A 13,187-nucleotide genomic window follows, 5' to 3' on the forward strand; every position below is an offset into this window, starting at 1 on the left:
GAGCGCGAGTTAATGTATGAATAACGAGGCCCGTCGGTATACGCAGGATCAGACCTTAATGTTGAAGTTTTGCGATTTTAGTTTTTGGTTTGTACCCGAGCCAATGGCATCGTGGCAGCTGACTGAACGTTTAAGCGCGTCCTGTCGTCATTTGGTAGGCCGAGGGAGGTCGCGATGGAGGTGACAGTTGCTTGCAAAAAAAGATGATACAAGTGTGCAGCTCAAAAGGGAAGAATGACTCAAGTGGGTCCGCAGGCAGTAAACAAAAAAAGGGACGAGGACGTTTCAATTTGCTAGATCGCCGCCCTGGACGTTGCGGATGGAAGCCTTGCACATGGCTTAATTTTTCTCAGTTTTTGTACCTTTTGATTCCTAATGGAACCACCCTGTCAATATCTTACACCTAGTAATACATATGTATGCCTGTGTGCGTATTTGTAAACAGTCCCAATCGAAAGCGTTACGGGGGATCCTTCAGAAATAAAGTATTCTGTATCCTTCAATAAATGCGAAGTGGGTTGCATTCCACATTTCGGCAAGATCCGTGAATTATTAATCACTTATAGAGCCCTTCAGTGAAATAAGCCGAAAATTAAGGGTAAACAAACTCGTATAGAAACGCAACCTAAAAAAGAAAAAAAAAACGCCGAATTTTGTAAAGTGATTACGAAAACGCCATTGCCGCACCTGTCGAGAACCAGTGCAGGTGACTGTAGCAGCTTGATTACAGGAATGTGGTAAAACGGTACCATAAACGACATAAGGTAGGGTAAAGAAGGTTAAAAAAAAAAAAAAAACTAAATATATACAAAAAAACAACAAAAAAAACAAACAAGAACACATTACTTCTTTTCCTTCAAAAATTGAAGGCACATCCAAGCGCCGTTTATAACGTATCGCCAGTGACAACTCTGTATTTCGCTGGCGGCGGCTCGGAACTTTCTCAAAAGGTACGAAGTATACGACAGCAGATCTTCCAGAAGTGCAAACGCGCTAACAAAGTCACGGGCAGGAAGAAAAAGCCAACGAACTGCATGTAAGGGGGAAGGAAAAGTGGTGCGTTTAAGAGGACAAGAGCAGCGGCACATACCTTGAAAAACATGGCAGAAATTTCCTTCGCGCGGCGGTGACGAGCCACGGACGACGACGTCTTCGAGTGAAATGCGTAGCGGCGCGACTCAGTCGTTAGCGATCGAGGCAACGCTACGCCGGACTCGTTGCTGGCAGCAGCGCCTAGCGTCGCCGACGGCTTGCCGCTTGCCGCCGCGATAAACGAGGGAGAGAGAGCGGCCAAAACGTGGGGGAGAGATGAGAGTGGGAGAAGAGAGAGGAGGGAGACTCCGTTTGTCGTAGCGTGTGGGCAGAGAACGTTGCCGCCACGGCCGCCGCCGCCGCTGCTTGTCGAGTGCCGGGCGGTACCCCTCAAAGCGAGAATGGGCTCAACGTGTGGTCGCGCGACATTTCGTCATGATGTAACGCGCGACTTCATGCCCGCCGTATAGCTGCGAGAAGAGCACGTCTTTGGGGGAAGTTTTGAGAACATGCATCGAAGGCACGCAGTCGTCGTGGGGGAGAATCGCAGGTTGCGTAGGCGCGCGTAGAAAAATTCGGTGGGAGGAAGGTAGGCTCGTACGCGATACCCCAAAAAAATAACCAAATACGTTACTCGTTACCGATTCTCAAAAGGAAAGCGTTATTTTACTTCAAAAGTAGCGAGTTTATTTTCTCGGTACTTTGACGACCAAATACGCAACTGCTTTTGTTTCGTGGTTCATTGCCTTCTTTTCGATAGTCATTGTACCTAAGCCGTAAGAGCTTTCGTCGGTTATGTTTCCCCGCTTTGTTGGGAATGCTCCTCCAGCGACGCTGAAAAGTCGTTCTACTGATACGCTCGAAGGAACGGCTGTTTTGTGCTTCAGGAAGAGCTGGTGAATCTGGGATTCCCTTGTCTCTTTTATTCTCTATGCGTCTAAACTTCGAAGTTGACAACGGGATCTATAACTTGCCGTGTTGGTGACCTCCGGGTTTACATTCGGTCTGTATACGATTTTAGAAAGGTTCAACAAACGCTGGTTGTGAAGGACATTCCCAGCTGTAGATTTCGGCTGGCGTGTTCCGTAAGTAACGTTGTTGTGTCTTGCGTGTTTCTTCTTCGACCTCCTTGTTTTATGCTTTTATCCTTTTAAATCAGCTATACTTTCGTACTGTTTAGTTGTTTTCCGGGTTGCCCAACTGCCTTTGTCCCAGTAGACGCATACTCAGGTTAGAATCAAAACAAGACCGTTTAATTTTTGTTGCAGACGTTACTCCTCAAAAGTGACGAAATATTGTTACTTGGCCTTCAAAGTGGCGAAGTACGTTACTCGTTCCTTTTCTAGAAAAGGTAACTAAATATGTTACCCGTTACCAAAAAAGTAACTAAGTAGAAGTAACTCGTTCCTTCTAACGTGCTAAGTACATGTCTAAAAAAGGGTGGCTTAGATATACTTCTTTTTTCGCGACTTTATTTGTTGGAAAACTTTCGTCTGCTACGTTGGAGATATATTTAAATTGAATGGTGATCACAATTCGAATTTCGGTTGTCTTGTGGAGCAGTAGCCTACTTTCTGGTAGCCTACTTTCTGGTCTGGGAACATCGGCGGTTTCCAAGCTAATAAACATTGTCTTAACAAAATGCGCCGTTCCATGAAAAAAAAAAAAAAAAAGTAAAAGTAAAAAAAAAAATATATATATATATATATTTACTTTTAATTTGTTTTCCTTATATATATATATATATATATATATATATATATTTTTTTTTTCTTATTTTTAAGCCAGATGTCACATTTTTAGGTGGTGTTTCAATTATTCCGAAATAATATGAACCCCTACGTCTCAAGTATGGATGGCGTTTCCAATCGTCCATCTTTTCTACATGTTCGTGGGGTTTTATGAAAGAGTAGACGCACCCAACGACTTTCTCAACTCTGGCTTCTCGGAACCCACGTCATTTCATTAGGCTCTCCGGGCGATCTGATTGTATGACTTGTAACGTCGACAGCGCGTCTCTGGGTCTTCAATTTGTCCATAAGAAAATATTTTTCATAGCCTGACGAAAAAGTTCCAGGCGAGGTGATCTAAGGACCGCGTCTAGATTTACGTCCGCAGTGACCGCGCTGGTCACGTACGCTGAAAGGGAACGGCGTGTTTATTTGGAGCGCAAGTCCGTCCGCGGTTCTTCCACAGGGATTGCGACGATGTCAGGATTCCGAGCTCTGACTGAACGATGGAAAACAAAAATGGTGGGCAGACCTCGAGGCATCTAGCATTGAGGTCTACCCGCTCTTCTTTCAACCAAAGCCAATCAGCGTTCGGCGTCGTTTTGACGTCACCACAACTTGTGCACATGAAACAGACGACTTGTTCTCCGCATAGGGTTAAAAAGCTCACGAGTGGAGAATGAAGATCTGCCTTTTGGCGGATCTTCACTGAAAAACGTTTTATAAAACCTTTTTTTTTTTTATTGTCACGTATTGGCATATGGCCATAGACGCCATGACCTGGCAGCCGCGTTGGCAGACTCCAGCCTCGTGCAAAAGTCTCGCGCTCCATTGGGGCGTTTAGGAGCGCGCTTTTCGCGCCTAACAGTCGGCGAAGCCGACAAGTTTACTGATGACTGATAAAATAGGCGGCGCATCCACGAGAGAAGTCTGTACTCGCGTTGCATGCCTTAGTTATTTCAGTAGGGCGTTTTCAGATAAGATGGAACAACCATGTCCGGTGACTATTTTTAATTCTTGATGAAAAAAATATTTTGCTGGTTTTATGCCCAGAAAAACTAAACCGACCCTTGTTTTGAAAAAAAAAAAGTAGTCTTTGCGAAAAAAATTTGTAAGCACCCTCTCAGTGACGTGCGCGTCTTGAGTATCGCGCGATGTTGGCATACCGGGTGGCTTCCCCAAACAAACTGTCCTGACTATGGGTCCAGAAATATTTAGTAATAATTTAAGCATAGGAAGGATTAACAAAAAAAAAAATTTGTTTTCAGCCTTTCCACTCTGGTCAAGAAGGAAGACCAGCGAAGTTGTGCTATGGTGGGACGACCTCAAAAACGACATCTTGAACGACCTCAAGGACGACGCCTAGAGGACGACGTCTAGGACCACCTCGAGGGCGACCTCAGGGATGACGTCTAAGACGCCCTCGAGGACGACTTCTAGGACGCCCTCGAGGACAACGTCTAGGACGAGCTCAAGGACAACTTCTAGGACGACCTCGAAGAGAACCTCTCGAACCTAACGGACGACCTCGAGGACGACATCTAGGACGACGCCTAGAGAAATTCAGCCTTTCCACTCGGGTGAAAACCAGGGTGGATATAGGCTGGAAAGGTTGCCGCCATCTATGAGCGAGGCCGGCAAGCCGATGGTCTGGTTGCCGCCGTCGCTCAGAGATGGTGGTAGCTGTCCAGAGTTTTGTGTCGACATTTGATTTGTATTGAACACGATCCTGGGGAACTATATACTTAACAGCTTAACATTAATACTTAACAGCTCCGCTGTAAAAGTATTAATCACTGAGCATTAAAAGTCCTCAACAACTTTTCTTGTCATTTCCGAGAAGAGGAGGAGAGCCCGCGCACAGCTTTATTCAGCGCTCAAAATGGGAAGGGGAACGCGTGCCAGTACCTTCCACTGCACTACCAAGAAACGTTGTCGCGGAGTATAGGGTCGTTATCTTGAGAAACAAAATCGCAAATACGGCGCATCGCGCAATAATGCTCAAGATTAAAATTTTTTTCTCCATATTTAAAAAAGCTAAGGTCTTCCAACTTTGCCAGTGTGTTGCCCTGTAATAGTTCATCTTTGCATGATATCTTGTTTTTCTGGTTAGCGGGAGGAATTAACAAGAATTGCTGACACAGGGACATCTAACAAAGTACGCATTTTGAAAATAATTTAAAAAAAAGGTTATCTGTAATATTTTTAAACTCTGCAAAATTAACGTTTATAATATGTACTAACAAAATCTGCCAAAACATAATGCAATATTTTTGTAGCTTTAAAGTTATAAAGCGAGAATAATGGCCAAATTGGCGCTAACGCAGTTGTCATAAATGGGGCGTGCACATACCCGTTCTTTACAATTTCATTAGTATTAAGAAGCGTAAAAATGCTACGTGGTGGTCAGAAAAAAAAAAAAAAAAAAAAAAACTGACAGCTCAGAGGTGGACGGTAGCTTTGAAGGAAAGATTCTTAAGGCCCGTTCACACTCTTGCGACCGAGTAAGACCGAGAGAGACCAGACCAGTTTTTAAGCCTTTTGCTATGTCTTAGGACCGGATGCGCTGCAGCGGAGCTGTTCCTAAGACGTCGCAAGAGGCTTAAAAACCGGACTGGTCTCTCTCGGTCTTACTCGGTCGCAAGAGTGTGAACGGGCCTTTAATACATTTTCGTAGAACCGACCCAAAAATGCCCATGGGCCGGGGCGATCGAGAGGCGCCAGGCTATAACATGCTTCGCGGTAAAGGAAACAACCGGAGCGACTTTGCAAACAGATCAGCCTACGAGCGTTGAAGTAACATGATAAAGGAGGTAGGGCGTGGCAGAACCTGGAACTGCGGCGTCTGTGAGCGCCAATAAATCCGCCGCCGTGAAAAGCCACACAACGAAAAAAAAAAAAAAAAAAAGATAATTCTGATTGACTGAGATCCTCTGTATAGCGTTTTCAGATAGGATCAAACGACCATGTCCGGTCGACATTTTTTTTTTTTACGATTTTTATTTTTATTAAAATATATAATTTACTTGTGCAACCGCAAAAACATATTCGAACTTTTTTTGCGGAAAATAAAATTTCACTTGAGGTGCAGAAATCACAAAATCACTGTCGGTATACGCGCACGTTTTTGCGACTTTTGGAAAACCGCCCCTTTGGGTATTTATAAAAGAAAAACTGTTGTCGCCTTAGGTTTAATTTTTATTTTTTTTTGCGCAGAGACTGCACATAAAATAAAAGGAAATGAACATGTATTATCAATCACTAAGCAATTCTGAGCTTTATGCATCCGGATCTTAAAGGACTGGAAATTCATATTTTTTAACATGATTTCGACGCGTTTGTTCAGTTTTGGTATGGAGGCTCGGCTGCTGACGACCATTTTAAAATAGTGATAAGAAAGACCACATGTTTAAAGTGGTAGAATCGAAACGAGTTTAATGAATCAAGATCCTGTGCGCACATTCGGCGCTAGTCGCGTGCATTCTTTCTGCCAGACGCAGACCTGAGTCGGTCACGGCGCTCTCCTGGCACTCCGAGGAGGAACATTTTTTCCCGTTTTGCCTGTAGCATTTACTGTTGATTTCTTCTCAGTGGCACCGCGAGCTCGCGACCTCGATCTGCTTTTCGCAGCCATAGGAGACTAATATATCTTTTCTGCTTCTACTGTTTCTGCTAAAACAGCTGCGGTTGCAAAGTGTCGCAGGGCGTACACAGCCACAAGTGACAGGACTGAGTTCCACGCACAACATAAACAAAGTCCCACTCCTTTGCTTCCCTATCCCTGAGCGCTTCGACGTCAGCTTTCGGGAGGTAGATTAGTTTTACGTTCGGCAGTTTAGTGTTCCGTGGGCCAACCATCTCTGACGCCGACTTGATCACCGACGTGACGGGCCGTCGGAGGTTGTACAACGTTCTCTTGTGCTTGACACGACCCCCGATTCCATAGCATGCAGGCCCTCTTGCCATGTCGAGTTGTGGAAAAAATCCACTTCACTGACGTGTACCTGTTGCTCTGCAGCTCGTGTAGTTGGTTTTGTTTTTAAAGTGGCTCGCTGTACCATCACTGATGTAGGTCACAGAAATTGGATTTCACGATTCTCTGAACTGTTGTCAAATAGATTTAGTTACAAAAAAAATATATTGTGCCTCGGTCGGTTCTCTGGGGCTTATGCGATCTTCGCCGGTGTTCGTATGCCTACTTCTCGCAAGCAGCGGCGTAAGGCAAGACTGACGCTCGGAGGCACAACTGCGGACGACAGACACCGAGTCGTCACGTCGAATTCTCGGCTCACCCGGTAGAAAGCGGCGCGTGGGAGTGATCTGAGAAGGAAAGTCGAGCGCTCGTGCTGCCGGGGGCTTAGCTTCGCGCACCTGGATCATTGGGAAGCTATTAATCAGAGAACGAGAGGCGCCGATTTTATTCAGCGATGCAGGAACTTGTCCGCAGCCGAGGACACATTAATGCTGCCTACGCGGAACCGAACGTGTTCTGGAAGGCGAGCTCATTCCACTCCCGCTGCTAATGAACGGACGCTCCACTCCGCGGGTCTGGGTATCTGTGTGAGCGAGTGAGGGGAACGCGAAGAGGTAAAAATAAACGATAATAAACAAAAAAACATATTCAGAGGCTTCGCGTCGAACGTGTATATTGAGGAAATCGGGGGTTCCGCACCGCTTAGGCATTTCAAACCCGGCAGACTAAATGCGGATATATTTCCTGAACATATTGCTCGTTTCTACACATCTACCGTGTTCTGAAGTGGGTTTCTATAGTCGCCACGTTGTGCAGGAGGAATTTCGCTCGCTTAGAGTAGAATCTGTATCCTTGCCGGGTTGTCCGACGGGGGGCCGCGGAATAACGTATTGGTTTCAAGGGATTAACAAATTCAATGGTCTCTAATACCCCGGCCACACGCAAAGACTAACGTAATTTCTATCGAATATCGATCCTATTAAGAATTACGTTAATCTCGAGCCGCGCCACAAGCAATTTTTTACAGTCATTCAACTCCATGATGATGATTAGGCCGATTCAGTATATAAACTATTTGGGTACGGTATCCGTAAAATAAATGGCGGCTCAAACGTTAACAACGCCTTCTATATTATTCATTTACTTATTCAGCACAGCGTAACATAAGAAGTGTGGTTGTGGGGGAAGGGGGGGGGGGGTAGAGAACATAAAAGGTGAATGAGTACAAAGCACTCGCTATGCAACACCAACCGATGTTCTTCTATAAAAATAAAAGAACGCGAGTCCCCGGGAGAACCGTACCTCTGTTGTAGGAAAAGTGCCGCCATTCATTGTTGTGGAAATACTCAAGACACGTGCCGCGCGCCACTTTTGGGGAAAACATGGCGTCTGAAATCTAGCTCAGTGCTGCGCCGTGCCGCCGTGATCTTCCCAAGGGCTGCACGTTGCACGTGCCTCGTGCATCGAGGCACCTTGCGCTACTTTTGAAACATGAAGGGACTTCATTTATTGACGTTGTCTTCGATTTTGACGTCAAGTGACGTCAAAACCTTAGCACAATGGTGCCTGTGATTTTAAGATTGTTCTCAGAACGCCGGGTACAGAATGGCAGGAACGAGAATTGGTTCCTTCTTGTCTTAACTTCAACGACATTTAAAAATGTACCCGTCGTGTTCAGAAATTGGCTGAATACGACCCACAATATCCGTACATGTCAATGGCAACGTTTGTATTTTGAGCCTGATGACTCTATTTCCGTTATAAACGGCCTACTTTGGCAAGCGCTCGGAGAGCAGCTTAAGGAGAACACGTGACATCTTGAACAATCGTGCCGTGAACTGTCTTGGGACGAGCACGTTACTAGATTACTTCAGTTGTGGAACTCCCGCGGAAGGGGATACCCCCTCATTCACTTCAGTCCGCCTCCCATCGTTTGAAGCGCCATCTAGATTTTCGTTTCATAACTGTGTGTTCCATAGAATACGATGGAACGCCATCTAGACGCCGTTCCCTCGAAACGTAGATATTTCATAGAATACACTGCGGTTACCATAGCCCCATAGCCGCCGCCCGGCGCGTCGAACGACGGGAGGCGAGTCGTGGTGAGTGTGTGTGTGTGGGGGGGGGGGGGGGGGGGGGGGGGGGGTAACTGCTCGTGCAAGCAGGCGTCTGTGAGCAGTTCCGTAACTGAAATAATCTAATAACGTTGGGACGAGCAAAGTTGCGGTGCGAGGCTGACGTCGACAAGACGATTGCAAGCAAGGCGGCTGGCCGCCGCCATGTTCCTGCTCGTGCGGGCAAATGCCTGCAATTACAAGCTTGCCAAAGCTACGTTCACGCGCACGCTGCACATGCTTGCAGGCATGTGCAGCTCGCGCGATTAGTGAGGCTATAGTTCTAGGCAACGTTACTAGATCACCTCAGTTGTGGAACTTCCGCGAAACGCAATACCCCCTCCCCCTCCCCCCTCATTCCAGACCGCCTCCCGTCGTTTGTTGCGCCATCTAGATTTTCACTTCATAACTGCCTGTTTCATGGAGTACGGTGGAACGCCATCTAGATGGCTCGCTTCGAAACCTACGCATACCATAGAATACATTGCAGTAACCAGCAGTTACCATAGCAGCCGTCCGGCGCGACGAACTACGGGAGGCGAGTCGTGGTGAGTGAGAGGGGGTACTGCTCGTGTAAGGAGCATCTATGAACAGTTTCGTAACTGAGCTAATCTAATAACGTTTGTTCTAGGCGAGGCAGGCCAAGTCAGTACCTGTCAATATTCCTAGATGGACATTACAAACGAGGCTTTATCGACCCTCACCAGGTGTAATTTACTAATCACATAATTCGTTTTTAAATTTCTTTTCGTGTCGTTTTCAACAAGAGATTGAGGTGACCGATGTGCAGAGCCGTATATGTAGAGAGTTTGGCCATTCGTTGGGAAGTATAGGAGACAAATGAGAAGGCGCCATTGGCCGAAAGCGGGCTGGGCGTGTTCCAGGGCGTCTTCAGAAATTCGAATGTGACCAACCAGAAGCCGGAAATAATACCCTGGCGGTGGTCGCGAGAAACAAACCTGATAACTGCATTGAAGTAACCCTCGATGGCTGAAAATGTGGTACACGTGATGTTTCAATCACGCTCATCCAAAATGATGGTGGAAGAGTGTGACTAGCGGAACGATCGACATAATCCGTACGCCAAGCGCCGAGGGCCGGGAATCTGCCGTCCGAGCGGTGACACTCTGTTCGAGCAAAACAGAGTTGAGCGGCGCACTCGTTTCTTGCATCTTCCTGCATGATCATGATCAAAACAACACGTGCACCCTATTTTCAACCACAAAGAGTTACTCCCTTTCACTCTTACGCGCTTATTAAAACCATTTACGAACATAGACCTTTGATCAGAACTCTTTCTCGCTACCACCGCTAGGGGATTCTTTTCGGCTTCTGGTTGGTCAAGAGGGCATGCCAAGCCCGCCTTCCAAGTCTGCCGCACGCCGTAGCTCTGCCCGCGCCTCCCATTGACCAAACTCTCTACATATACGGCTCTGACCGATGTGGTACTGGTTCATAGAACACATATATACCTAGAAATAGCGCCGAAAGTTTATTGGATATCTTTTTAACTACTCCTTACACAAGAGTATTTTTTTTTTTTAGTTGTGTGATGTAATATCTAAAACCACTAATACGCAGCGCTTCACAGTGGATGGATGGATGGATGGTAATGGCTATACCCTTTGTAACGGGTGGCAGCTTGTGCCACCTAGCCTAACATTTCGCCATTCCTTCTTTTTTTAATTTATATGAATTTTGTTATAACAGACCCCTCTCTTTTAAATTGAATTTATTGCTTATATTTATCTGTATTTTTTTATCCTTCCCTATGATGATGATGATGATTAGGAGTTTATTGGCGCAGCAGCAACGAGGGCCATAATGCGCCAAACTTAATGTATTTAAACATATTATAACATAAGTTTACTTTGAGGTTACATATTTACAAATGGTATAAATATCCAGTTTGTTTTAAAAAGTCTAAGACACGGCTGAATGGAACTAAAGGTTTATCACCAAGCAAAAAAGAGGGATGAAATGGGAGATGATCCCTAAAAAGTTCGAGAAAACATGATTGACGGAGTGGTTGATGGGACGAACAATGCCACAAAATGTGCAACACGGTCAGAAGCTCTCCACAATGTTCACATAGTGCAACATCCTCACCACAAAGCAGATACTGATGTGTCACACGGGAGTGACCTATTCTTAGACGGCATAGAAGAACCTCCACACGACGTTCCCTGTTGTAAGAGCTCTCCCAAACGCCCAGAACGGGCTTGATAATGTGAAGTTTGTTGTTGCTCTCTGTATCCCATTCAAGCTGCCATTTGAGAAAAATAGATTTCCTCAGAAGTGGTTTCAAGTCTTGGTAAGGTAAGCAATTGAATGTTATAGACGAGCCTTGCGCAGACACGGCCAATTTATCCGCCTCTTCATTGCCCAAAATCCCAACGTGGCTTGGCACCCAGCAGAACTTAATGTCCCGACCGCGTCGCAGGGCGCTATTGATCTTACCATGTAGATGTTGTGCAAGGCGGTTCTTTGTGGGCATCAGGGAGGACACAGCCAATAAGGCACTCTGCGAGTCGACAAAAATTACAGCTTTCATTATACTATTGTCGAGTATATGTTCGACCGCTAGTAAAATAGCATAAAGCTCTGCAGTGAAAATGCTTGCCCTAGAGTCAACTTGTGTGGCTTTGCTGTAGGAGGCGGAATAGAAAGCACACCCTACAAAAGACGACGATTTGGACCCATCTGTATAAAACTCCAGGTAGTCTGCATATTTTTGTTGCAAGGAGAGGAACTCCTGCCGGAGGATTTGTGGTGAAATGACCCTCTTACTGTATTTTGCAAGTGACCAGTCACAGAAAATCGGCAGAACATCCCATGGAGCAACCCTATGAGTGTTTTTAAGCAAGGGAATCTCATGGAGGGGGATATTAAGGGATTGACAAGTACTTTGCAAACGGAGGCCTAATGGTCTAACAATGCTCGGCTTGTTTTCGAAAAGTTGTGAACTTCTGCAAGCATGAAGGGCACTGTAGGAGGGATGCTTTGGATTTGAAAATACTTTGTAAGCATAAGAGACGCTGAGGTACTGCCTCCGTTTCTCAAGGGACATTTGATGCGTATCAGCATACAAACTCTTCACGGGAGATGTGCGAAATGCACCTGTAGAAAGTCGTAGTCCAAGGTGGTGTACTGGGTCAAGCATCTTAAGAGCGGATGGCCGCGCTGACCCATATACTACTGCACCATAGTCGAGGCGGGATCGAACTAAGGAGTTATACAGTCGTAGAAGACAGCGCCTATCAGCACCCCACGACATATGCGATAGCACTTTTAGGATGCTTGATGACATCAAGCATTTCCGTTTCAAATTCTTCAGATGGGGTACAAAGGTAAGTTTCTTGTCAAAAATAACACCCAAAAATTTGTGTTCTTGTTGGACTGATATCTCAATGCTATTAAGATGCAAGGAAGGATCAAGAGACAATCCCCGGCGTAATGAAAAAGGAACACAGACTGTTTTTTCAGGAGAAAATTTGAAGCCGTTTTCTTCTGCCCACTTACATATTCTATTGATTGTAAGCTGCAATTGTCGTTCACAACTGGAGAGGTTACAGGAAGACACAGAGATTTGCACATCATCCACATATAGAGAGTAAGTTACTGATGATGGCATAACCTTAGCTAGACTGTTAATCTTTACAGCAAAGAGGGTAACGCTCAACACTCCTCCTTGAGGAACACCATTTTCTTGAGAAAAAACATCTGAAAGTGTGGAGCCCAATCGGACTTGAAAGGTTCTTTCGCTGAGAAAGCTCTGTATGCACTGAAGCATGCGGCCCCGTACACCACAGTTGTACAAATCGCGAAGTATTCCATACCTCCATGTGGTATCATATGCTTTGTGTAAATCGAAAAACACCGAGACACAATGCTGCCGGTGTACAAATGCCTCACGTATAGCGGTCTCTAGGCGAACCAAATGATCGGTGGTCGCTCGTCCCTCCCGAAAGCCGCACTGGTTTACATCAAAAAAATTCTCAGTCTCTAAGAAATGGACAAGACGACGATTCACAAGCCGCTCATAGGTCTTCCCTAAGCAACTTGTGAGTGCGATGGGACGATAGCTCGTAGGAATGGAAGGGTCTTTCCCAGGTTTCAAAAAAGGGATTATGTGGGCATGTTTCCAGCAACGAGGAAAGGCAGCAGCTTGCCATAGTTGATTAAAGAAGGTTAACAAACCGTTCATAGATTCAGGGGACAGTTTCCTCAACATTTCATAGTGGAGTCTGTCTGGCCCTGGTGCAGACTGCTTCTTTGCACCAAGAGCGACTTTGAGTTCACACATTGTGAATGGTCTATTGTAAAAAAATGAACCAC

General features: G+C 45.7%; 1 protein-coding gene across 3 annotated transcripts in view; it reads right to left on the reverse strand.

The window, feature by feature from the left end:
- The window catches only part of LOC8031302 (dixin-A), a 60,731-nt gene extending 59,307 nt beyond the window's left edge, over positions 1-1,424 (reverse strand). Inside the window, exon 1 of one of the 3 annotated variants that reach the window (XR_003917303.4) lies at positions 1,091-1,239. Coding sequence is in view for 2 of the 3 variants with exons in the window: in XM_002405004.5 (XP_002405048.3) it covers positions 1,091-1,102 (12 nt within the window). In the remaining variant the exon portion in view is untranslated. Of the gene's footprint in view, positions 1-1,090 lie in introns of all 3 variants that reach the window. The other 2 variants (XM_002405004.5, XM_029972095.4) reach the window with 2 other exon arrangements.
- Between the last annotated feature and the right edge of the window lie 11,763 nt (positions 1,425-13,187).

The sequence above is a fragment of the Ixodes scapularis genome, unplaced genomic scaffold (assembly GCF_016920785.2).
Source record: "Ixodes scapularis isolate PalLabHiFi unplaced genomic scaffold, ASM1692078v2 PGA_scaffold0__279_contigs__length_252992795, whole genome shotgun sequence".
In the NCBI taxonomy this organism is placed as follows: domain Eukaryota; kingdom Metazoa; phylum Arthropoda; class Arachnida; order Ixodida; family Ixodidae; genus Ixodes; species Ixodes scapularis.